Genomic DNA, 27,576 nt, shown 5'->3' with positions numbered 1-27,576 from the left:
GGGGTTTTTGGGGCTGATTTGGTTTTGTTGGTGGGTGGTTGAGGGGGGTGGGGGTGGGGGGGGTTGAGTGCTTGGGGAGGTGATATTGCTATGGGGGTGATCGAAGGAGAATTCTTGGAAATCGAGCCCAAATTCGAAGGGAACAGGCTTTTGGCTGTGTGTGGGCGTAAGTCCTGGGAAATGGGTATCTGAATGTATGGGTGTTGTAAAAATGGAGTCTGTATGAAGGCACGTGGGTGTAGGGGTTGTGGATGTTATTTTGGGTAGATGACAACAATGAATGGGTGATATAACACTGGGTGGTGAATAAACAATAGATAAGATACACTAGTAAGTGAGAAGTTAAGCTTATATTATCAGTAAGAATATAATGTGAGACTACAAGTAAATTAGAGGGGAGATGGAGATAGAAAAGGAGACTTAGCGACTCGTGAGATGAGACCCGTATTGTCCGTGGGGTGGCTCTTGGGGGTGAGGCGTTCGGCAAGATGGCTGCCGGCTTGGTAAGTGTCTGACCGGATTTTGGTTTGTTCGAGATCCCAGTAGAGGTGGAAGTGAAATAGATATACTCTATGAATTCTATATACTCTATTTAGTAATCCGCTGCATGTTAGCGATGCTTCCTCCAACAAGGACAATGAATGAATAACTTGTGAACTGAACCAACGAACGAACTTATACCTATATTACACTTCAGTTGCAGTTTATACCCCAAGCTTGCAACACCTCTCTAGCCTCCGAGCCTCCCAAGTTAGAACAGCTTAGCCTAATAGCAAGCCCAAGGACTTACTTACTTACTTTGGAGATTTAACGTGCGCTTTCCGACTTATGCGTATTTCGCACACGGGCCCGGTCAGGCCATTTAATGTGTTTCCGAAAGGGGCGAAAGTGGTCTGTGCAACCCAAGAGGGGGCTTTAGGGGTTGCTTATATAGAATTTGGGAATTTTGAGATTTGGAATAGATGCCGATGGGGTTGGGGAGGAGAACTAAGGGAGCTGGGTATGGCGGATGTTTGTTTGTTTATGTGATTTTGATTTGGTAGGTTATTGTGTTTTTAGATGCGTTTTATTAGTTCCGTTTTTATTAAGAATACGCCTAAGGCCTTGAAGTTTTCTAGTTTATTTTGTGGGTTTAGTATTGCTTCTAGAGTGAGAGCCTTGTTTAGATTGAGGGTGGTTTGTAATGCGGTTCGATGTGTTAGGTAGTGTGTGCAGTGGATGAGTGCGTGTTCTTGGGTTTCTGGTTGTTTGCAGTGTGGGCAGTTACCTGTAGTGTGTTTTTTTAATTTTTTTAGGTGGTTATTTAGGTTGGTGTGTGCTGTTTGGAGTCTAGTGATTACTCTGTCGATTTTTTTTGATGGATGGAGAATTTTTGGGTTGGTTAGTGGTTTGCTGAGCACTTTTTTGATTTGGCTATTTGAGTTTAGATATAGGTTATGTCATTTTTGTGTGACTTTTTGCTTGTTTACACTTTTAATTTCTGATTTTGAGATGGGTAAGTTTAAGCTTATTTCTGGGATTTTGAGGGATACTTTAGCTGCTTTATCGGCGTTTTCATTACCGTATATTCCTACGTGGGCGGGTATCCACAAGAAGGTTATTTGTTTGCCTGCCTTAGTTAGGTCGTTGGAGCTTTTAAGTATTTGATTTATTAATTTAGGTCGGTTTTTGGTATTTTTGTTTTGGAGGGCTTGCAGTCCACTGAGCGAGTCGGTAAGTATTAGGATTTTTTTGTGTTTTTTTATTCTTGATTATGGAGGGCTGAGGCCATGCCCATTTGTTCTGCCGTGAATATTGATTGGTTGTTTGGGAGTCTGAAGGATTGTGTGGTTTTAGTTGGTTGTGTGGAATGGACTCCGGAACCTGTGTGTTTTGAGTTCGGATCTTAGGATCCGTCTGTGTAAATGTGACACCAATTTGGCCAAAGTTCGTGTATGTATGCTAGTGTGGTAGTTTTAGCTATGTTTGGGTCGGTTTGTTTATTTATTTGGCTAGCTAGTGTTGTGTCTATTTTGGGTATTTTAAGTTTAGGGGTGAAGATATTTGATTTGTTTGCAGTTTTGTTTAAGAATTTTAATTTGGTGTTCATTTAGGTAGTTTGTTATTCTTTGGGATATTGGGGTAAGTAAGGGGTGTTTACGAGCTAAAGCTTGGTTTTTGGAGCTGATGTTTTGGTTTATTAAGTTTTGGATGAGAGGGTTTGATTGGGACGCGGCCCAGAAATTTAAGCTTAGCTGTTCCCTGCGTAGACTTAGTGGCATTTCTCCTGTTAAGGCCTGAAGTGAGGTGTAGGAGGTGCCATGTTGGGTGCGTGTAATTAGTTTGAGAGCCTGATATTGTATTGAGTCAAGTTTTTTAGATAGAGAGAGTTGTTTAGGGGGTTGTATATGGCGCAGCCGTAGTCTAGTTTTTATCTAATTAGTGATATGTAGAGAGAGAGGAGGGTATCTTTGGAGGCTCCCCAGTTAAAGCCAGTTAGGCATCTTAGGGTGTTTAGGTCTTTACTGCATTTAGTTGTTAGGTTCAGCCCAAGGAGAACTTCAAAGGTAATTATAAAAACACTCATCCATTGTTCTACACCAAGCGAACTCCACACAAACAACACTCATACCCAAGCCACCTCTTAAATAGGTATAAGCCTTAAAACCCTCTAAAAACGGTACTCTCCAGGTCCTCTTTCAGGGATATCTCCACTACAAGAACAAAGTAAGACAAACTGGTACTCATTGGCGATGTACCGTTGAGACCTGCATTGGCAAATGTACAACAGTTGGAAATTTTGTTACACCAGAAGACACCAGCAGAATCCAGTTCCTTGGCAGCTTAAGGAAGAGAGCAAGAGAAGAACCAACCACTCCTATGCCAGCCCTCTACAACGACGAGGTCTTGAGACATGATCCGGAGGCTGCAGCTATATTTACCTCCTTCAGCCCAGTCGGCAGCGCCATGTACAGACACCGCACAGTCACACCATCCCGAAACTCCCTAAAACCAGAGCTGAAGTTGACATTGCAGCACCCTGGAGAGAGACCCATGATGGTGAGCGGTTTCTGCTTTTTGCCAACGGTGAAGAAGACAAGATGCTGGTATTTGCAACTGATGATCAGCTTAGAGTCCTCCAGTCAGCTTCCATTGTCTACATGTGAACTGTGATGTGAACTGAACTTTAACTGAAAGTGGCGAATATGTCAAAACAATTGATTTAAGGGATGCATTTCATCAAAATGAAATAAAGTAAAAGAGGGTATCAAGCATCTTGAGTCATTTCTCTTGTCTTTAATAAGACAAGTCAATTTTCATGATAGTTGTTAATTACCTGATTAACATGTGCAACAAGGTATGACATTGTTGTTTTAAGGTGTCTCACAACTGGGCTGTCTTACTAATGGGAGGAGACCCTAAAAACAACATCCTCTACACAACACAAAAACCGCAAACCAACACCCTTAATATCCAAGCCCTCCTCAACCACCTAAAAACACAACTCATCCAGTTAAAACAACAAACTCCACTCAAAACAACTCACCTCCCCAAAACACCACTCTCCACTTCCACTCCATTACCACTCACCACAACTCACGCTCTTAAACACTCAAACAACAACACCCAAACAAACATGACTGACACCCGCAGTGTCACACTCGCAGACATCCCAGCTCCTGACTCACCCACGCCTGCGGAAGCGCACAACACACTTCCGGGAGGTCACTCGAAAACATCGTCCCGTACGAGTTTGGCGAAAACACGAAACACACCACCCCCACCAAACCAGCCAACTCGCCACCTCAAAACACCAACCCGAAAAAACGCAAACTCGACACCTCCATCGCCCTTACCCTCCTCGGCTGCCTTCCTCACCAACTTCACCCTCTACTTTTTCTCCACAGGTTCAGGCACCACACTCACACACGAACTTTCAATACCCAAAATAGGACTCAACAAAGCCAACAAAGTGTACCAAATAATTTTCCTTAACCAAGAATCCCACAATGTAGCCAATAAATTAACTTAAATATTCCACGTTACCGTTAAATCTAACTTAACCGATGACGAAGAGTTCTCCACAACTGAAGAAACAATCGAAACTACTCCAACTAAAAGAAATGAAACTACCTTCTCAGCCCCTAAAAGAAACAAAAAACTAAACCGCAAAAAAAAACCAATTAACCAACATAAAAATCCTAAATAGTCTCACTTTACTCCTTGCCTACATGCATAGTCAAAACTCACCAAAAGCTAGCATGAAATCCTTCGACAAAGTAACATTCAATCTAAACTTAACCAACCTCCCCTTCTTCCTCTTTAACCTCCACCTAAAAGAAGTCACCAAGTAAAACAAAACTAAAACAAAATTACCAACCACCGGACCCCAATAATGGAAGGACTAAATATTTTTCAGTGGAACGCCAACGGACTTACCTCCCACGGCCATGAACTAAAAACTAAATTTAAACGAGATAAAGGACCACATATTGCTTGTATTCAGGAAACTAAATTCTCCAAAAAATCCAAATTCACACTACCAACCTATAACTTAGTTAGAACTGACCGAGTCAAACCCAAAACAGGTAGAGCCGCAGGAGGACTAATAATATATATCAGGGAAGATATAAACTACGAAGAAATAAAGATAGACACGCCAAACCTAGAAGCAAACGGCATTCAAATCACATTAAATAACAAAAAAATATACATAATTAATATATACCACTGGGTAGAACAAAAAATCCAACCTGAGGATCTAAATATGCTACTACCGATAAGCAATAAATCCACTATATTCCAAGGAGACCTAAACGCTCACCATCCTACCTGGAGCATAGATGATAAAATGGATAATCATGGCAAACTAATTTCCGAATGGATAGAAACTAACTACCTAGTACTCCTAAATAACAACCAACCCACGAGATACGATAAGGGTAACCAAAAAATGTCGGCTATCGACCTAACTATATGCACCGCAGATCTAGCCCAAAGTACTCAATGGGAAGTACACAATGTCCCACTTCCCCATAAACAAAACCACAGGAGATACAAACGTACCAATCCAAACAGAAAATCAAGAACCAAAATTCCGTTATAACCAAGCTAACTGGGACCAATTTCAAGAGATCTGCAATCAGGCTAACTTAAACGAAATAGGAAATAATGATCCAGAAATCTGATTTAAACATTATTTTATTTCCATTAATGTTCAGATTTTACATTACATAACATTACAAAATGGATAAAGGATTAGCCCTAATAACCACATGATAACCCCCTCCCCCAATCTTGCTGGAGAACAGTTTTATGTGTGCAATCAATCTTGTATGTCCATCAAAAATAAGATAGCATGAAATTTCATTTGGTAGCTTACCATAGTAAGTGTCAGGGGCCCTTAATAGAGCAAACATGATATTAAATATATGCTTATAAATATTTCAATCAGAAACATGTATCAGACTTGGAGTAAATTTCCCATACTTAATACACCTAAATAAATTTAATCCACTCTCTCAGTTGCTCGATTTTCGAAAAGCTGCTAAGAGTTAATTCAGCTCATCCTTGTTTGCCAACAGGCGATGGCTGAACGTCTGGTTTTCATAAATAGAAATATAAGAACATTATGTATTAAGTTTGTGTAGCAGCAGTGAGCACTTAGCTGATGATGATGATGCCAAGAGGTTGCTCAAAACATAAAAGTAACATTTAAATAAAGCTTTGGCCATACACAGATATCAGGTACTTTCGTTAATTCATACATCTTTTCTCGCATATTTGCATTTGTACATACAATCCTTATCTGGAGCCATGTAGCAGAAATAATTTCCCAGGGAAAGTAGTTTCCGTTTAATAGCCATAGCCATCCATTGAAAAGCAGTGAGAAAATCCCCACATTGACATAATATTGAACAAATCCCGTGAAGTCTGGTTACCACACAACAGATTTATTTATTACATGATACCATATATATGTAGATTATATCATGGTAAACCAAAAGTGCAAATAAACGTTGATCATTAATAGTTCAATTACAAAGGTAGGTGCATATTACAAACACTTGTATGTAAAAAATAGCAGGAAAGTATTGGGGACAAGTAATTTTATGCACAATTACATTGCTTGTAAACATAGGAAAGGGACAATGATAAACTGGAATAATATATCTTTAGTTTGAATACATCAAATTTGAAACAAGGCTCTAGATGTTTTTCTACAGTGGATAATGGATAATCCTGAAACATCTGTACTGAAGTATCTATTTTTCCTCATCAAAGTTTTGCCATTAATTTGAATTTTGATTGTCTTGTAATAAATATTTAGCATCAATTACCTTTAAAATAGTACTTAAAAAAAAATTTTATTCAGTATTTCATGATAAATTTAAAAAAAAAATTCATTTCAACTGTTTGGTGATCGAAAACCGAACTCAGCAGTGTAGCTCCACATCGATCAGTAGGAATGTTAGCTAGACCGCATGACATGCGCACGCAATGCTGAAAGTTTCCGAAAGCCTCGTTATGAATTTCATGAAAACACTGCTTTTTATGCTGACAGCAATCACCAAATTTACTTGTAAATTCGAGTTTGTAATTAATTCCCTAACCTAATCCATCCCCACTCTTAACAAATACGACTGCGACAATGACAAATGAAGCAATGTTCATTCAAAAATACAAATGTAATTGTTTGGCTATTCATATTTTGCTTGCCGCTGTCATCCTCTCACCCCGAGATTGCGACTCGTGGGTTGTACATCGTAGAATCTACATGATAATAAAACACATCTTATCATGTTTTGCATTTGTATGGCCGATGTAGTTTTTGTATATATGCTGAACCAAATTAAAAACTTCACAATCCTAAAATTTTAACATTTTGACCAGTTATGATTGTGGGCCCTTATTGTGTATTTAAACAGTAATGGCCACGTATCGTCTTCAGGTAACACCCGTTTTTGTGCAGGTGAATCGATCACAATCATGTGCACAGCACTATAGTGGCAAAAGTGGTTTTTCACGTGCAACTGGTCACGTGGCCATAACACCGCATGTGTTTTCAGCCATACTTGTCCATCGTCAATTAGGGAGCATTAAGAAGATTGGGGCGCGGGTATTATAGTCTGTCCCTGACCGTCCAAACTAACACTAAAACATAATTCGAAGAATGTTGACATTTTCAGAAAGAAACATGGCCATACAAATTAATTTATTATAATGTTATCAGCATGTCAAGTATAATGCACAGTATATTGTGGAGCGACCTTATGACCTTTCATGCATGCAACAATAGAGGTCACGGGCGACCTTGTCATCTCAGCCCTCCACTGGGCACGCCAGATACTTATGAATGTGGGTTCGAATCTCGGTTCGACACGGTTGTGTATTTATCTTCATCAGCACCATACTCGTGCTCGTGGATTTCACTGAAGCAGTAAAACCCTGAGGCCTTCATCACTTTGTGAAAAGCTTTCCTCAAACCTCAAGCTGACAAGCCGTGGTATATCAGTTTGAATACTGTTCAAAGCGGCGTTAAACACAACGCATTCACTGACTCACCAACAGTGGAGATATAGTTCCTTTTCATTGTCATTTACTTGCAATTAAAACACACCTGTGACATCATTCTATTGTTTTAGCTCTCCAATATTTTGTGGGGGAATGGAGAGTTGATTGTGTTCTCTGCCACTGTTGCACGTGCTCCGTCACGAGCTTATCTTTACAATGTATGTTTTATGACTCTTTATAATGTTTTGTCAAGTGTAAGAGTAGTGATGTGTTTTAAGTAGGGGAATATCCTCGTAACTCTCAATTCCTTAACAATAATGGGCCTCAGCCCCAGCGGGGCCCCTGCTCCATTATTTTAAAGGGATGGAGAATTACTCGGACATTCCCCTCTACATAAAAGTGACAAAGTCTTTTCAATTCGTTCATAAGAAATCTTGGTGTACGAGTCGAGTCGAGTCGAGTGTATGATTCCGGCCATATAATGAACACATGTTTTGTGAAGACACTAGGTATTCGCGAAACGTTTAGCCCCACCCGTCACAAACAATTGCAAAGCTGAGTCAATTGTTTATCTGACAAAACACGGGAATATATAGTACAAGTTAAAATAGGTTATTGCATCATTTTCGTCACTGATATCAAAAATTTGGAAATCTCTTTCAAATGTTCACAATAAACCTTTTTGAAAGTTTTACTGAGGCCATGAATGGGTGGGTGCGTGAGTGTGGTCTTACGCTGTTTTTAGCAATATTCCAGCAATATTACGGCGGGGGACACCAGAAATGGGCTTCACACATTGTACCCATGTCGGGAATCGAACCCGGGTCTTCGGGGTGACGAGCGAACGCTTTATCCACTAGGCTACCCGACCGCCCCGAGGCCATGAATGGTGTAACATTGATCAAACTTCTCAGCAAAAGTTGTATGACTTTGACTTTGAAATCTTGGTAGAAAGGGCATGCTTGATTGTATCTCAAAAGTTGTGAAATGTAGACACCAAAGGCTGGAGCTGCACATTCAATGAAAGTTGACGATTGAAAAGCTGAAGTCATCCCTCTTGTCAATCACCTGTTAAGTATACTTTGTCGGATGATAAACTTGCCTGACCCCCAACCTGTCACTAAAACCACCTCACCACCTCAACTCAACCCAAACTAAAGCAAACGGTTGAACTGGTCACTGAAGCAACGACATTCTGAGGCATTGCGAGGATATTTTCTTATGTCGACGCGATTATGTATGTAACTGCGAGAAGGAACTTATCTGTTACTTAATGTGAGACAGTGTACAGTGTTACTATCCTAGCGTGTTTCGTCATTATCAATCAACATGCGTTTTGTATGCTCCATTCTCTTGTATTTGAATAAAATATGGCGGTCAATTTGCTTGAACAGTTGCATGGTTCTACTTGGAACGTCACCAAATGCCACTTTAGTACAAACCACACTATCCATAGCATCCTCAACCATACAGAAATTTCAAAATGCTAAGTGCCATAATTTACTGATTATTGTTGATTACAGTATTTGTGCAGTTCAGTTCCTACAGTTAATGTTTTGCACATCACCTTTCTTCAGTGACAGTTTGGCTGAAAAGATCGGAGTTCCTGAACTCAACGGTAAATGCAAAGTACAAAAACACATTATGATTATTAGTCTTGTGTTTATTCTCACGTTATTATCAAGTTTTTTGTTTGTTTTGTTGCCGTTTAACGCCGTAGTCAGCAATACTGAAGCTATTTGAAGGCGGTCTGTAAATAATCGAGTCTGGACTAGACAATCCAGTGATTGACGACATGCACATCGATCCACGCAATTGGGTTACGATGACATGCATCAGCCACGTCAGCGAGCCTGACCACCCGATCCCGTTAGTCACCTCTTACGACAAGCAGAGTCGCCTTTTGCAGCAAGCATGGGTTGCTGAAGACCTATTCTACCCCGAATATCTTCACGGGTCATCACGCCCAAGTTAAAATGACTATCGAGGTATTCTATTTTCAGATTTCGTTTCGGCACGATTGTAATTTGTATGTATGTATGCAAGTATTCATGTGTGTGTGTGTGTGTGTGTGTGTGTGTGTGTGTGTGTGTGTGCACTGCATGTAAACATACATCCATAGATGATTGTATGGGTGTGGATGGATGGATGTTATGTTCATTTGTACTCTATTGTCAGAATTTATATTATGATTATAATGTTAGTGAGTATTATCTAACTCTCTTCTGTTTGAACACATCAGTTTATTATGAGCAAACCCATGACACATATGTCATGAAGGACTTAAAACTGTTTGAGTTCATACAACTACGTCACAGCCGCCTGTAAACAAGCAAATCGGGCCGAGATTAACAAGTGACTCTTAGCATTCATGGTCGATGATACACTAACAACATTTCTATGTGTCATTAATTGGAGATTTTACCACTTACAAATGTGTTTTTTGTTTCAATTGTGTGGCGTATTTTGTAGGAACAATCTAACATTGTTTTATAATGTTTCATATCAAGGCTTTGTCAAGAACACAAATCCTCCCATCTGGGCTGCAAGTGACCTTCAACATAGACAACAAAACCAACAAAGTGAGTAGATACGCTCATGTGTTACAATGTCTTAAAATAATACTTATTTAAAAAATGTCATACTTCCAATTCGATTACTCTGGTTTCCTTACAATATAATTCTTGATGTTCTAACTATTCATATAAGTTCATATATAGTCAACTCACTTGTGTTCATGAAGAACTGGAAGTTGACAGAAGATCATAACACACAAGCAGCCATTGGTACTGTTTATTGAGTATTTTCCTCAAAGTCTATCCCGAGTAACTTTCTTTCAGATCCTGTCACAGAGCATCGACGATCCATCCCTTCTGAAACCTGAAATCACAGTCGTTACAGCATATTTTAACATTGGCTCATTCGCCAAGGGTGACGCATCCAACGTGCACACACCAAACCGTTATATGCACTGGATGAAGGTGTTTGGCAGAATCAGGAACAACCTTGTCGCATATACCGATTCTAGAGATACCTTTAATTTACTTACTAACCTCAGACGGAAGTTCCCTAGCAACATGACAAAGGTTTTCCTTATAGACAGGGCCAATCTCTGGTCCTTCTCTTTGGCTGGGGAAATTCGAAGTATTTACAGTCAGCCTAACTATCCACATTATCATCCGAACACAGTTAACGAGAACTACTCATGCGCGATGCATGCAAAGTTTGAGTTAGTTAACAAAGTCTTAATGGAGGAACTGTTTCCTACCAAATATTTCTGTTGGTTGGATATTGGACTCTTTCGTGCTCTTGCTGATGATAACTCGGTGTTCAAGCTTCAAATACCACACGAATTGGACAGAGACAGAGTCGCTTATAGCCGTGTGTATGATTTTAACGATAAAGCTACAATAGAAAGCGTAATCAAAGGGAACAGTGTATGGGTGGGCGGGGCCATGTTTCTGGGAACTCCTGAAGTGTTGCACAAGTATACCGAGGACTATATGAATACAGTAAAAATGTTGTTGAAACAACGTTTAATGAACACAGATCAGCAGGTTATATACTCAATGTATCTCCCGTCATCTATAATCAAGCCTCGGGTTCAAATCCAGTTATTTTCTGGAAAGAACAGCCGGTACAATCCGTGGTTTTATCTTGGTTACCTATGCAGAGAGACGTCGCAAAACGCCAAAAAATGATGCCCACAGGTCAATTTCCTAAATAATCCAGTCATAATCCAATTGATATTCAAGCTCTTTCAGTTCCCCCTAATCCTAAAAGTAACAAAGTTATAGCAGTTGTCTGAAAAAAATACGCCACACTAATGTAGTCCTCTATGCAATGCATAGATGATGATCAGTGGTGATAACAGATGATCGCGAAAAGTGTGCACCCGTCACAATCACATACACAAATATGGGAAGTTTTCACCTGAACAGTCATGAGAACATATTGTACTCAAAATAAGGAATTGCATTTTGGCCACCAAACTTTGAAATGTCATCCACATGTTTACCATGACACTATGATAGTGCTCGTCCAATTAAAATTTGGATAAGTTCCTCAAACACAACTTACTTCAATTATTAGTTATGCAGTTTCTGATTACCCTGCTTAAATAGAGACAGTTTCGCAGCTTCACACATGACCATTTTGACAATGCCTGTCTCACACATGGCTTTCTTAACAAAACCACAGCTTAGCGTATGACAATGTCACAGTTTTATGCATCGCGTAATCAAAATTCTGTCAGTTTTACACGTATCTTTAACGACAATGTCTCAGTCTCACACATGACCTTTGTCTCACTCTCACACATGACCTTTGTCTTAATCTCACACATGGCCTTAACGACATTGTCTCACTCTCACATATGACCTTTGACTCACTGTCACACATGGCCTTTGTCTCACTCTCACACATGCCCTAGTCTCAATCTCACACATGACCTTTGTCTTACTCTCACACATGGCCTTAACGACAATGTCTCACTCTCACACATGACCTTTGTCTTACTCTCACACATGGCCTTAACGACAATGTCTCACTCTCACACATGACCTTAGTCTCAATCTCACACATGACCTTTGTCTTACTCTCACACATGGCCTTAACGACAATGTCTCACTCTCACACATGACCTTTGTCTTACTCTCACACATGGCCTTAACGGCAATGTCTCACACATGCCCTTTGTCTCACTCTCACACATGACCTTTGTCTTACTCTCACACATGGCCTTAACTACAATGTCTCACTCTCACACATGCCCTTTGTCTCACACATGACCTTTGTCTTATTCTCACACATGGCCTTAACTACAATGTCTCACTCTCACACATGCCCTTTGTCTCACTCTCACACATGCTCTTTGTCTCACTCTCACACATGACCTTTGTCTTACTCTCACACATGGCCTTAACGACAATGTCTCACTCTCACACATGCCCTTTATCTCAATCTCAAACATGGCCTTAACGACATTGTCTCACTCTCACATATGACCTTTGACTCACTCTCACACATGACCTTTGTCTTACTCTCAAACATGGCCTTTGTCTCACTCTCACACATGACCTTTGTCTTACTCTTACACGTGGCCTTTGTCTCACTCTCACACATGACCTTTGTCTTACTCTCACACATGGCCTTTGTCTCACTCTCACACATGACCTTTGTCTTACTCTCACACGTGACCTTTGTCTCACTCTCACACATGGCCTTAACGACAATGTCTCACTCTCACACATGTCCTTTGTCTGACTCTCACACATGGCCTTAACGACATTGTCTCACTCTCACATATGACCTTTGACTCACTCTCACACATGACCTTTGTCTTACTCTCACACATGGCCTTTGTCTCAATCTCACACATGACCTTTGTCTTACTCTTACACGTGGCCTTTGACTCACTCTCACACATGACCTTTGTCTTACTCCCACACGTGGCCTTTGTCTCACTCTCACACATGACCTTTGTCTTACTCTCACACATGACCTTTGTCTTACTCTCACACATGACCTTTGTCTCACTCTCACACATGACCTTTGTCTTACTCTGACACATGGCCTTAACGACAATGTCACAGCTCCACACACGTCCATAACTTCAATGCCCCAACTTCACATGTGTCCTTAACGACAACGTCAAAGCTTCACACATGTCCTTAACATCTTATCTCGCATATTTGCATTTGTACATACAGCCCTTATCTGGAGCCATGTAGCAGAAATAATTTCCCAGGGAAAGTAGTTTCAGTTTAATAGCCATAGCCATCCATTGAAAAGCAGTGAGAAAATCCTCACATTGACATAATATAATAATTCCTGTAAAGTCTGGTTACCACACAACAGATTTCATTTATTATATGATACCATATATATGTAGATTATATCACGGTAAACCAAAAGTGCAAATAAACGTTTATCATTAATATTTCAAATACAAAGGTATATACATATTACAAACACTTGTATGCAAAAAATAGCAGGAAAGTATTGGGGACAAGAAATTTTATGCACAATTACATTGCTTGTAAATATAGAAAAGGGACAATGATAAACTGGAATATGTATCTTTAGTTAGAATACATCATCACTGATGACAGGGCATCTACCGCCAATGCCCTTATAACTATTCCCACTACACAGATAATTCCCATGGCCTTGAATTCAGTGAAAATACTCATGTGAACACTAACAGTGATATATGTGGACCACGGAAGGAATCTGCCCAGCGGAATAATCAGAGTAACCCTCAGAACAAAGGTTATCCAATACGATCCCTCAGCAAATCGTATAACACTTTATAGCTAGCAGGTGTCTCCCGTCTACGTATCAGACGGATTGATCTGTCTAACATCAAGGCGGACAAGTCGTTCGAAGAACTGAAGAACATCGTATCCAGCTATGCCCATGAACGTCACGTCCGTGTAACATATGTCCGACTCATGAAGAAACGGATTCACTTTGATAAGCCTGAAACTTACACTGTACAGGTAAACTTGCCATGACGTCATGGTGAATGACGATTACTTCTGGCCTGAGGACATTGTGTGTTGAGACTATGTGCCAAGGCAGCGTCAAATTGATCCGAAACAACAACAACACCAGCAAGAATACAGAAGGAACATCTACTAACAAAATGACTATGTTCATATTGACTTTGTTGTCTACTGTGACGATACTAAGTGTGCTGACCTGGAATGTGCGTGGTGTGTCTCATCAGACGGAAGATATCAACTCTATTTTACCGAACTATGTCGATATCATTGCTGTACAAGAACACTGGCTAAAAACATGCAATATTCAAAGATTCAAAGATCTTAAACTTCTGTCCTACATATGTGACGATGCATGTACCTCCACGAGAGGTTCCGGTGGTATAGCTCTTCTACAGAACATTCACTCTAAATGGAGGACGCAATGTTTACATTCGTCTCTTCTGACAGTAGTATTGCTGTTAAGTTAACGCACCCTCGTGCCGCTGTTATTTCCATTCTTATACATCATACAAGCAAGCTAAGCGAGAATTCCGACGTCGTCACAGACAGTCAAAGCAGGCCTATTCAAAGACATTTTGTTTGGAATTAGAAAAAAACCCTTGTGAAACTGAATCGGAGTTGAAAAACTTACATATGATGACCGTAATGTAACAAACCCCACTGACATATGTCAGCCTTGGGGTAGGTACTATGCGGATCTAGCACAGCCATATGACTCTGACCAGTTCGATCAAGACTTTAAAGATGGTATTGACTATGAAAGTGAGGAATTAGCCTCCAGTAACGAATCTAACTCACGTGTTGATAATGTACTATGTGCTGAAATATCGGTTCAGGAAGTGACTAGATATGTACAGACACTGAGGAGGAACAAATCACCTGGCCCTGACAATATTAATAATGAACATGTGATGTTTGGTGGTGAGCTGTTAGTAGGGACGTTAGCACTATTATTTAATGCTATTCTTAAACTTCAGTACACACCTGCAGCCTATAGACACGGGGTAATTATACCTATTTATAAGGGTAAAAAAGATAAACCAAACCGTGTCAATTATAGAGGTATTACGCTAACATCTTGCCTTAGTAAGCTTTTTGAGAAAATTCTCCTAGAAAGATTAGAAACGTGGACATCCCGAAATGCCTGTAATTTTCCCGATATGTTGCAGTTTGGTTTTAGAAAGGAGCACGGTGCTGTTATGTCGCTATTTACCCTCATCGAATGTGTACAAAGTTATGTTAACAGAGGATCATGTATCTACACAGCATTCCTAGATAACGAGAAAGCTTTTGATCGAATATGGCACTCTCTTTGTAAAACTCTATCATCTTGGTATTAGAGGTAAAATGTGGTCTCTGTTACATCAATGTTATACTTCCATGTATGCATGTGTTCAGTACAAGGGCGAACAATCTGATACATTTGCTGTCTGACCTCATAACTGAGCTTCGGCAGTTAGATGCAGGAACATGTATATATAATGTTAGTTTACCATGCGTGTTACTTGCTGATGATACTACTCTTATCAGTTACAGCCCTAAAGGTCTACAAACAGCCTTAGATACAGTTGTTAATTACGCATTCAAATGGCGATTAAGTTATAATGCATCGAAAAGTAAAATTGTTGTGTTTCATAAAAAGAAGCAATTATTGTGTACGGATGCTTATCGCTTTGGCGACTATGACATACCTATGTTTAATAATGTAAAATATGCGGGTGTTGTTCTACAAACTAATCTTTCTTTCAAATTATATATTTAAGAGAGCTGTGCAAAAGCAAGGCGTACTATTAATTCTCTCCTCTCTGTTGGTCTAAATAGTAGTGACTTACATCAATATGCAAGTATTGAGATATGGAAAAGAATGATCTTAACAACAAGTTTTTATGGATGTGAATTACTACCTCCTTTGCATGGTAAAGATCTTGAATTAGCTGAAAGCACACAGCGTTACTTTGCAAGGATTGTACAAGGTTTTGACAAACGTTCCCCCACTGATGCCACTATTGCTAATCTGGGACCTTGCAGCATGGTTGGTTATATAGATAAATGTAGACTACAGCTGCTGGGGCGTCTCTGCTCATGTGTCTCAATTTGTAAAACTGTTTTCTGTCCATCAACTTCACTCTATTTCTTTCATAACAATAATTTACACAGTTTATGTGGAGTGTTGCTTTCAACAGCCAAGAAATATAACTTACTTCATCATGTATTTCACTACGTTCGCACAGGGGAATTCCCCGCGAAAACTAAGTGGAGAAAGATTGTGTTAAATGAAATAACTACCCACGAGGAAGAAGTATGGAAATATAAACTATCATGTAGAGCTGACCTATCTCGATATTCTAAAATTGACACAACACTTACTCCTCATGTGTTATACAGCATTGTAATGTTACATCCAGAATTGAGAGAAGAAATAGAGTATGTAATAAGGATTGGATCCGGAAGCAAATTATCAAAAGAATGTACAAAATATATTACTTTTGCTCATGATTTTTATCACCATGTCATCTTAAACTGTGAATGTCTACTTTCAGAGAGAGATGCATTCTTTTCAACTCTAATTGATAATCTTGATGTTGAAATGTATGTTAAAATAGAGACGATGGAAGACCATGATATGTTAGCATTCTTTCTTGGTGCAGATAACAATGACAATGATGAAATAACGTAGCATTTCACAATTATTGAATTCTCAAAGTATTTATATCAAATTAAACATATTCTAAACAACGTGTGGTAACCATACCAATATTTCTCACTGTTTATAGCCTGTAAATATGCGGGACATTGATATGTATACTGAACCAAATTAAAAACTTCACAATCCTAAAATTTAAACATTTTGACCAGTTATCATTGTGGGCCCTTATTGTGTATTTAAACAGTAATGGCCACGTATTGTCTTCAGATAAAACCCGTTTTTGTGCGGCCTGAATTGATCAAAATCCCGTGCACAGCACTTAGTGGCAAAAGAGTTTTTTTCATGTGCAACTGGTCACGTGGCCATAATACCGCACGTGTTTTCAGCCATACTTGTTAGCAGTCATAAACAAAAAACAGAAAAACACAAGAAAACAAAAGTCTTTACGGTCATTTGTCATGCCAAGCCTTTCAAATGTGCAACGTGAACGTGCCATCGGCATGTTGCAGATGGGAAACGTCCGTAGCTGAAGTCGCAAGGACGATGGGTTGCAGTCGACGGACTGTTTATGATTTACAGATGCGTCTACAGCAAACGTGTACCACCGCTGATCGCCCCTCGGCCAGGTCGACCACGTGTGACGTCACAATGCAGAGGATCGTAAGAATGTCTTACGTCACCTCCGTTACCCGATTTTTGACGGCTAAATCAACCAGAAAGGAACTGTTTAGGGGTAGACTGAGTGCGCAAAACTGTTCGAAACCGTCTGAGAACTGCTCACCTTTAAGCACGACGGCCATACTGCGGGCCGATTCTGACTCAATTACACAGACGTCAACGTCAATTGTGGGCACAGCGACACTTGCGATGGAAAATGGAATCAAGTCGTCTTCAGTGATGAATCCCGATTTTATCTTCGATTTGCTGATGGTAGGGCGAGGGTGTGGAGGCGCCGTCATGAACGTTACGCCCAGTGTTGTGTACAGGAAGTTGACAGATTTCGAGGCGGAAGTGTCATGGTGTGGGGTGCTTTCTGTGGCAATGCACGTTCCAAGCTTTTTGTCATCCGTGGCAACCTCAACGCTGCTGCTTACCGCGACCAGGTACTGGCACCAGAACTTCTGCCTTTTATGGCTGCACATGGACCCCGGTTTGATCTTCCAACACGACAATGCCAGACCCCACACAACAATATTGACAAGGAATTTCCTTCAGAATGCGGGAGTCAACGTCATGGACTGGCCGTCAAGGTCTCCCGACCTCAATCCCATCGAGCACGTCTGGGATACTCTTGGCAGAAGTCTGCGCACTCTGCAGAGCCAACCACAGAATTTGCAAGATCTTGGCATCATTTTGCAGCGACAGTGGCGTCGTTTCCCAATCGTGTGTTCACAAGCATCACAAGGTCCATGCGGAGGCGTTGTGTGGCAGTTGTCAACGCCCATGGTGACCATACACCCTACTGAACTTGTGTGCCATCAGATTCTCGTGCTTGGGACTTATGATTTAAACTGTTGATGTTATTACCCAATACCGTAGGTGCCTGGAACAAATTATGGTTACCCACCGTTAATTAAAATCCTTCTTTGGACATTAATGATTAAAAAATTACCTTCTCTGATACATTTGTCCGTTGTATATCATATATGGGATTACTTTAAAAAATGTGAAGTTTTTAATTTGACTCAGTATATATATATATATATATATATATATATATATATATATATATATATATATATATATATATATATGTATGTATGTTTGAATACTGTGTTTTTTTATTATTTAATTACATAATCTTGATGTTTTGAGAATCTGGAGGAAATAAAGACATTCATTCATTCATTCATTAATTCATTGCTTGTAAACATAGGAAAAGGGACAATGATAAACTGGAATAATATATCTTTAGTTAGAATACATCAAATGTGGATGTTTTTTTCTACAATGGATAATGTCCTGAAAAATCTGTACTGCAGTATCTATTTTTCCTCATCAAAGGTGTACCATTAATTTGAATTTTAAATAACTATATGGCATGTTAAATTGTCTTGTAAAATATATTTAGCATCAATTAAAAAATATTTAATTCTGTATTTCAACATAAATGTACATAAATGTCTTAAACACTCCCCCCCCCCCCCCCCCCCCCCCCCCCCCCCATTCTCAAATAGCCATATCTCAAAATGAAATTGCGTGATTACACCTTAATCGATCGATACAGATACCATACATCGGTATAAGATTTCTGATCGATATATAGGCCTAGGTCTATGTAAGGTATCTAGGTAGATCTAGATAAAGTTGCCCACACCTGTAATACATAGTGATCGTTTACCTTTCATTTCGCCCTTTATCCAGAAAATGTTCAAAATTCGCAAGTAACTATGACATTAAAAAACCCATCAATTTTTAAAAAAAAATTCATTTCAACTGTTTGGTGATCGAAAACCGAACTCAGCAGTGTAGCTCCGTTCATCGACCAGTAGGAATGTTAGCTAGACCACATGACATGCACACGCAATGCTGAAAGTTTCCGAAAGCCTCGTTACGAATTTCATGAACACTGCTTTTTGTGCTGACAGCAATCACGAAATTTACTTGTAAATTCCAGCTTGTAATTAATTTCCTAACCGAATCCATCCCCACACTTAACAAATACGACGATGAGAAATGAAGCAATGTTCATTCAAAAATACTAATGTAAGTAATTGTTTGGCTATTCATATTTTGCTTGCCGCTGTCATCCTCTCACCCCGAGATTGCGACTCGTGGGTTGTATATCGTAGAATCTACATGATAATAAAACATATCTGATCATGTTTTGCATTTATGTGGCCGATGTAGTTTTTTGTTTATATTTGTTTTAATTTCATTTAAGGTTTTTACATATATTTATTTTAAATAACTAGTTGTCAGTTTCGGTCAGCTATAACAAAGTGTATCTGACCTGTTTTACCTACCAACTGCCCCATGACCAGAAACTTCATTTGCTGATTGGCCAAGCTAACACCTATTGTTACATTCGTGACCAACGCGTGTTATTCCGGGACAAGCCGAATAGCGACTCGTGCCCCTCTCGTGGCCATTTTTGCAACCGGGTTCCGTCTTAGCGCAAACGGGCATCCCTAAAACAATTGTCAACTCGTTGCGCAATGGTTCACATATATTTCCCCACATATCATTTATATTTCAGATGCAATTAAAAGCACATCAGGACATGCGAAATTATACAGTATGATTGAACACATTTAACTGTGTCTTGGGTATATTTTTAGATGCAAGACATATGTAAAAACAGAAATTATTTCTGAGGGATTCTTTGACAAAGAACTTGAAATCATACGCGCATTCCGATTGGTTTGTCGTATTTTCGCACATACCATTCATTGATAGGGGGACGAGTCTTCTTGTAGGTTACGGAAGGGGGCGAGTGGTGACAAATGGGGGACGAGTCTTCTTGTAAGTTACGGAAGGGGGCGAGTGGTGACGAATGCTATTGTTAAACTTTTGGTTTGTTGTCTAACGCCGCACTCAGCAATAATCCAGCTATATGACGGCGTTCTGTAATTAATCGAGTCTGGACCAGACAATCCAGTGATTGATATCATAAGCATCGATCCACTCAGTTGGGATCGATGACATGCATCAACCAAGTCAGCGAGCCTGACCACCCGATCCCGTTAGTCGCCTCTTACGACAACCATAGTCGCCTTTTACGGCAAGCATGGGTTGCTGAAGACCTATTCTACCCCGGATCTTGACAGGTGGTTTCAGGTACTAGACATACTGGACACGTACATAATTTGATAATCGTTTATATATCACAAAGGTCTCTACGAAACTTTTATATTCGATGTGAACTAAAACCATTTCGAAATTTACTTAATGCCCTTCTGTAGTGTAAATTATAAATATTGACCAAGAATAATTCACATTCAAGCAAAGATTTTAAAGAAGAATATAATTCTACTGGTTTTCATGTATCAAGTATATCTTGCCAATCTTGTAAAAGATGTAAAAATCTTTCAACCTTTGTTAAATACTACATTTAGCAACAATACTTTATCTCCAACCTTTTGTGACAACCATTCTATTCCAAATCTATATCGAAAGATCAGACCTTTAACATGTGTTGCCCAGTTGGGGTGGCGTCTATCGCATTCCTAGAGGGCACGGGTGGCCCAGTCGTCTAAGGCGCCGCGATTCGCTGTGCAGAGTTCCGTCCCTTGGGCACCCCTGAAACCTATGATTGTGGGTTCGAATCCCGGGTCGCCCCGATTATGTTTCTAGATTTGTCAGCACCATACCCGTGCTCGTGGGTTTCACCGAAGTGGTAAACGTCCGAGACCTGCATCACTTCGGGCTTTCCTCCCACATTAAGCTGACACGCCGTGATATAACTGGAATACTGTTAAAAGCGGCGTTAAACCCAACTCAAACTATCGCGTTCCTTTAACATAAGGTAACATTATGCACATTGTATGATATACATAAAGAAAAAAAGTTAAGCACACCCCAATATATTTCATTACTGCCCGTGCCGCATGCTACCCTCCAGTATCTCTAAAAGCAGTATATCCAAACGTTAAAATTGCTCGGTTTTAAACAGTTATTCCATGACATTGTGTGACCATGGCACGAAGGCGATTATCAGGCGATTATCAAACTCCACAAGATGGCAAATAGTCGGCATGCATTACGCAGGAATGTCTTGTAATGCCATTTGTCGGAATTTGGGGTTTCATCCCACTGTCGTAAGCCGTTTAGTCGAGAAACAAGCTCAGACCGGTGATGTACAGGACCGTCCCAGATCCGGGAGACCTCCTGTGACGACACATCGCGAAGACAGGGACCTTCTTCGTCTCATACGCCTAGAACCCTTTTTAACAAGTACTCTTGTGAAACAGCTGTGGTTGCCAAATCGTCGTTTCAGCAGCAGAACCGTCAGGAATCGGCTGAAAGCAGCTAGACGAGTCATAATGCGTCCCTTGTTGAGAGATCACCACAAAAATACTCGTTTATCATGGTGTATTGCGCGAGAGAACTGGAATCTGAGAATTTGGAGACGGATCCATTAGGCAGATGAAAGTCGCTTTCTGCTCCACGTCACTGATGGAAGAACAAGAGTTTGGAGGCACTGGAACACGGCCTACACTCCCAGGAACACTAAACCGACTGTTGCATTCGGCGGGGCTCGGTAATGGTTTGGGGTGTATCTCTCATGATTGCAGTTTGGATTTGGTCACCATACGGGGCAACGTAATAGGGGCTCATTACATCCGAGACGTTTGTGGTCAGTCGTCGTTCCTCATTTTGACAACCACCCTTTTGCTACTCGACCTCAGTACATGGATGACAAGGCCAGGCCTCATCGTTCGCATGCAGTCGTGGATTACACGAGGGCCATTGCAAAAGGGACTCTACCCTGGCCAGCAATGAGCCCAGATTTTAACCCCCTTGAACATGATTTAGATATTCTGGTTGGTTGATGTGTTGTTTTACGCCGCACTCACCACTATTCCACCTATGTGACGGCGGTCTGTAAATAATCGAGTCTGGACCAGACAATCCAGTGATTGATATCATGAGCATCGATGCACGCAATTGGGATCGATGACATGATCAATCAAGTCGGCGAGCCTGACCACCCGATCCTGTTAGTCGCCTTTTGCGGCAAGCATGGGTTGCTGAAGACCTTATCAACCGAGTCGGGTTGAACGCCGCTTTTAACAGTATTCCAGTTGTATCACGGCGTGTCAGCTGTGGGAGGAAGACCCAAAGTGATGCAGGTCGTTTGCCACTTCGGTGAAACCCACGAGCACGGGTATGGTGCTGACAAACCTAGAATAATAACTGGGGCGAACCGGGATTCGAACGGCGAACCGGGATTCGAACCCACAATCATGCGTTTTTGGCGTGCAAAGGGTCTCAAAAGTCTGACCACCCGACCCCGTTAGACGCCTCTTACGACAAGCATGCATAGTCGCCACTTACGGCAAGCATGGGTTGCTTAAGACCTATTCTACTAAGGATCTTCACAGAGTGATTGGTTGGTTTGTTGTTTCACGCCGCACTCAGCAATATTCCAGCTATATGACGGCGGTCTGTAAAATAATCGAGTCTGGACCAGACAATACAGTGATCGACATCATGACCATCGATCCACGCATTTGGGATCGATGGCATGTATCAACTAAGCATCACTTCGGGCTTTCCTCCCACACTAAGATGACACGCCGTGATATAACTGGAATAATACTAAAAGCGGCGTAAAACCCAACTTACTCACTCTCATTGGCCTCAGCCAATACGAAGTATTTTCAGTCATCATAACTACATACAGCATCATCCGAACACAGTTAACGATAACTACTCATGTGCGATGCATGCAGAGTTTGAGTTAGTTAACAAAGGCTTAATGGAGGAACTGTTTCCTACCAAATATATCGGTGACTTGGTCACATGGTTGATGCATTGGATGACATCGATCCTAATTGGATGGACCGATGCTCATGATATTAATCACTTGATTGTCTGGTCTAGACTCTATTTACAGACCGACGTCATATAGCTGGAATATTGCGGAGTGCGGCGTTAAACAACAAACCAACCGAAGACAAAGCTAGGGCAGAGAGGAAGAGGGGTAAGATGAGGTCATATACTTACATTTCTCTTAGTTATATATGCTGCTATAAAAGCAAATATGTTATTAAGGCCACATTTGGAATAATTTTGACTATCATTAGATTACACAAAATGTGTGTGTGTATTGAACATTTCTATTTTTATTCTTAGAACTATATTTTCTACGTGCAATAACGGCTGTGTGTTATAAATATTGTGCCAATGCAAAACGCATCTAACATTTTTAAATATATGCTTGCGACCAATGAATATGCCGGGGTAGAATAGGTCTTCAGCAACCCATGCTTGTCGTTTAAGGATCGGGTGGTCAGGCCAGGCTCGCTGACTTGGTTGATGCATGTCATCGATCCCAATTGCGTGCATCGATGCTCATGATTTCAATCACTGGATTGTCTGGTCCAGACTCGATTATTTACAGACCGCCGTCATATAGTTGAAATATTGCTGAGTGCAGCGTTAACCAACCAACCAAAGTAGGTACAGTAGGTCACACTGCTCTAATATGAGCCGTGCAGTGCACTTTACAGATCGGGTTGCATGATAACTTAGGCGTAATACTGTAACCAGACGATCACACCATGTCGCTAGACATGAATAGGATCAGATCACTGATTTTAGTAGACGGCTGAGGAGACACGCCTGAGTATTTTCACAATGATACACCACCCTTCATTATCACTGCCGGTAAGACCCGTGAAGATCCGGGGTAGAATAGTCTTCAGCAACCCATGCTTGCCGTAAAAGGCGACTATGCTTGTCGTGAAAGGCGACCAACGGGATCGGGTGGTCAGGGTCGCTGACTTGGTTGACGCATGTCATTGATCCCAATTGCGTGGATCGATGCTCATGATATTAATCACTGGATAGTCTGGTCCAGACTCGATTATTTACAGACTGCTGTCATATAGCTGGAATATTGCTGAGTGCGGTGTTAAACAACAAAACAACCAATCATTTGGAAGAGAGCTGTCATTCTGAGAGCTTGCAGAGCTTGCAGAGCCTCATGAAGTGAGAGCTATGTCTCAATACTAGCACTTCTTGGCAACTGCTCGATACCATCAATCATGGAAGGCTGCTTCTGGGAATCTGATACAGTCTTCGCCAATCATTACCTCAGAGATTTCACTACAGAAGATATAGCAGGCATTCATCACTTCAGACCATGTGTCATTGCGCAGCAACTCATGAAAACCTACCAGAAGATAGGCAAGAAACACTCTCCCACAAATCACCCTGACTCATGGAAGTCATGCTACTGTTCCATAACCAACGACTGAGAGTCCATGCTCCCCTGTTTTAGTGCACGAGTGATAACGATTGTGTTAAGATTATCGATCTTCTCTTAAAGGGGAAGTGTACACGCAAAAATCACTTTCTTTCTTTTTCTAAACAAAACGCAATTTTAGAATTATTTAGTAATTGTGTTTGAAAATATACACTCATTTTTTTTCACAGTGAAAGTAGGAAGCTCACAATAGTGTGAAAGTGATATGCCGTTATGAGGCCTTCGTTTTACGAGCGAAATAGGCCTGAGTTATCCCCCTTAGATTATGACGTAATTGGTGCCAATTCAACTGGGTACCTGTCTATTCTCAACGCAAAAGATATCAAGGACCAGTTTGCGGTAAAACAACATGGTCTACGACACACTCCGGCGCAGTGGTGACTCAGCATAACACAATTCTGGCTGGCATCTGAGATGCTAGAATCACAAAACTGTACCTACACCACGTGAAGCGGCTCTAACAAAGCATGATGACGTCATAATGTTTATCAATTGGCACCAATGACGTCATATTGCAAGGGACATAAGCCATGGTGTTTTTGTTATGGAAATAGAACACTTGGTAAATGTGAAAAATATAAATCGTTTTAGTGCAAAAAATATGTTAATTAAATATGATGTTTTTATATTTTTGTCTATGACACTTCTATGTTAACACTTTTAAAGTGGAAAAAGTACAAGAAAAAAAGGTTCATTTCCGTGTGAACTTGCCCTTTAACGCACTGAAGGAAGTAAAATGTGTTAAGATTATCGATCTTCTCTTAACACATGAATCGTCTAATGCAAGCAAGATCTTACAAATATTCGCAAACCTTACAAAATCTAAAATGATTTACTTCCAATATTTCTGCTCACAAAAAAGGAAGGCGGCGCCCCAGTAGAAGGATTAAGAAGGAAACATCACAGAAATCAACCAATGTTCCCATGGGGTTTACAGAACAGATCGGTTTTAGTCACACATACAGGTGGAACCCACCGCCTAGTGTGAGATGCAAACATAAGTATGAGTCAGGATTTATACTTATCGTGACTCCTACACATGAGTGCCCTCCGGCCTTCCCCTCTTTCCGCTGATGTGTTTCGGACCATTAAGTAGGAGAATAGAGAGATGAGTTACTGGGCTTGGCCACGTGGTCCCGGCGTGCATGTGCGGAGGGATTGTGCCTTTGGGTGAGCTGTTTTCTCTGTTCTCTGGGAACACAGCACAGGAAGTTTCCACTGCCTATTCTGAAATGAGATATCAGCATAAGCGTCAGTCAGGATAAGATAAAATTAACATGATTTAGCAGTTTATGGTCAGTTAACTCCCATGACTCGGAAAGATGCAGGTTCGGTTCAAGTCATAAAAGTTTGTTGCGGAAAAAACTGTGATAACCAGTTAAAAATCAACAATAGATGCATATTAATATGCTGTCTATACAGTTCAAATGTAAAACCTCCAAGCAGTTCACATCACAAGGTTACCATGAGATAGCAAAATACCTACTGTAAAGCTTAATAGAATAAAAGAATTGCTTCTCAGGCATTGACTTTTGAAAATATAGTGCTGGCAGGCATTTGGTGTTTCTTTTTTTCAGGGAGGGGGGTTAGGTATTCAGAGTTCAATTGGGACATGATGACATGCTTCAACCAAGTCAGTGAGCCTGACCACCCGTTCCTGTCAGTTGCCTCTTAGTAGGGTTTCTGAAGGCCTATTCTAATCCGGATTGTCATGGGTACATTTTGAATAATGAACAATGGAATTGTGTATATGTAACCAAATAATTGTTGTGTACGATCAATCTGGAGAAAAGAAACTCCCCCACATAAACAATCAAACAAACTCCCCCTGCCGCCATGACCATAACACAAGACGTAAAGGAAAGTATCTGTGTGTTATATTGTTTTTAAGTGTCAGGATTTTTTGATTTTTTTGAAAATGGAAATTTAAACGCAACGTGCGGTAGACTTTGTGATGATGCTGGCAGTGCCTGACAACCAAGACTATTATTTTTTTTAGCCTATTATAGGTAAAAGAGGCAGTAGGTTTATGAGTGTAGTTGACTGTTATTCTCTGCATGTTTCAGGCTATGTCGATGACATCATTGAGCCCAGGACTACCAGACAGCGCATCTGCCAGGACTTGGAGGTGTTGTCCAGCAAGAAGATGGAGAACCCCTGGAAGAAACATGCCAACATGCCGTTGTGAGGACGCTGCAGTGGGATTTAGCGTGTTTATAAACAGACATGATCCATGTGCAAATGTTGGTAGTTCAGCCAAAAATCATGAAAGTGCTATGTTGCATATTTATAAATTCAGAGCTTATGTGTGTGCTTGTGTGGTTGATTATGTAAAGGTGGTGATATGCGTAGATCTGTATTTGTTTGTGGAAGTAATGTCACGTGGATATACTTTGTTTCTCTCCAATATACGATTTTTCTTGTTATGGGGGCTCTCTTCGCACATTTAATTGACACACAATGATACCACTGAACTGTAAAGGGGGGGTAGACACATTTCAGTCACTCATTTGTTATTCAGTTGTTTTCTTCATATGTAAAATGTAATATGTACTTTTGACAGGGAACTCCAGTATTCACTATTTACATTATCATAGATGTATAGCCAATGAGGGCACAGAGGGCCAAGTTGTCTGAGATGCCTCAATTGGCCGTACAAAGTTTGTCCCTAAAAATGCCAGGAACCTATTCGTCCTGATTACGTTTCTAGGTCAGCACCATTCTTGTGCCTGTGGGTTTTACCAAAGTGGTAAATGTCTGAGACCTGCATCACTAAGGGTTTCCTTCCACATCAAGGTGACGCAGTATAACTGGAATACTGTTAAAAGCAGCGTTGAACCTAACTTCCTCCCTCCCTCACTTTATGGACTAACTAAAGTGAAAACCAGATGACCAAAATAGATGCTCATTTCTTAAACTCACCATGGATGATCCCACAGAGATCCAGGGTAGTATAGGTCTTCAGCAACCCATACTTGCTGTAATAGGAA

At 40.6% G+C, this 27,576-nt stretch overlaps 1 protein-coding gene across 5 annotated transcripts in view; it reads left to right on the top strand.

The window, feature by feature from the left end:
• Positions 1 to 16,864, top strand: part of LOC139448012 (uncharacterized) — a 165,344-nt gene extending 148,480 nt beyond the window's left edge. For all 5 annotated transcript variants that reach the window (XM_071229517.1, XM_071229515.1, XM_071229514.1 and 2 more), the window contains 3 exons: positions 9,072 to 9,112; positions 10,005 to 10,076; positions 10,335 to 16,864. In XM_071229517.1, the coding sequence (XP_071085618.1) occupies positions 9,072 to 9,112; positions 10,005 to 10,076; positions 10,335 to 11,195 (974 nt within the window). In that variant the 3' untranslated portion in view covers positions 11,196 to 16,864. The remainder of the gene's footprint in view (positions 1 to 9,071; positions 9,113 to 10,004; positions 10,077 to 10,334) is intronic.
• Positions 16,865 to 27,576: the final 10,712 nt, after the last annotated feature.

Source organism: Haliotis cracherodii, unplaced genomic scaffold, assembly GCF_022045235.1.
Source record: "Haliotis cracherodii isolate W230 unplaced genomic scaffold, xgHalCrac1.p SCAF_7, whole genome shotgun sequence".
Lineage (NCBI taxonomy): Eukaryota > Metazoa > Mollusca > Gastropoda > Lepetellida > Haliotidae > Haliotis > Haliotis cracherodii.
Note: the sequence above shows the minus strand (reverse complement) of the source record. Positions and strands in the feature narration are given on the sequence as shown.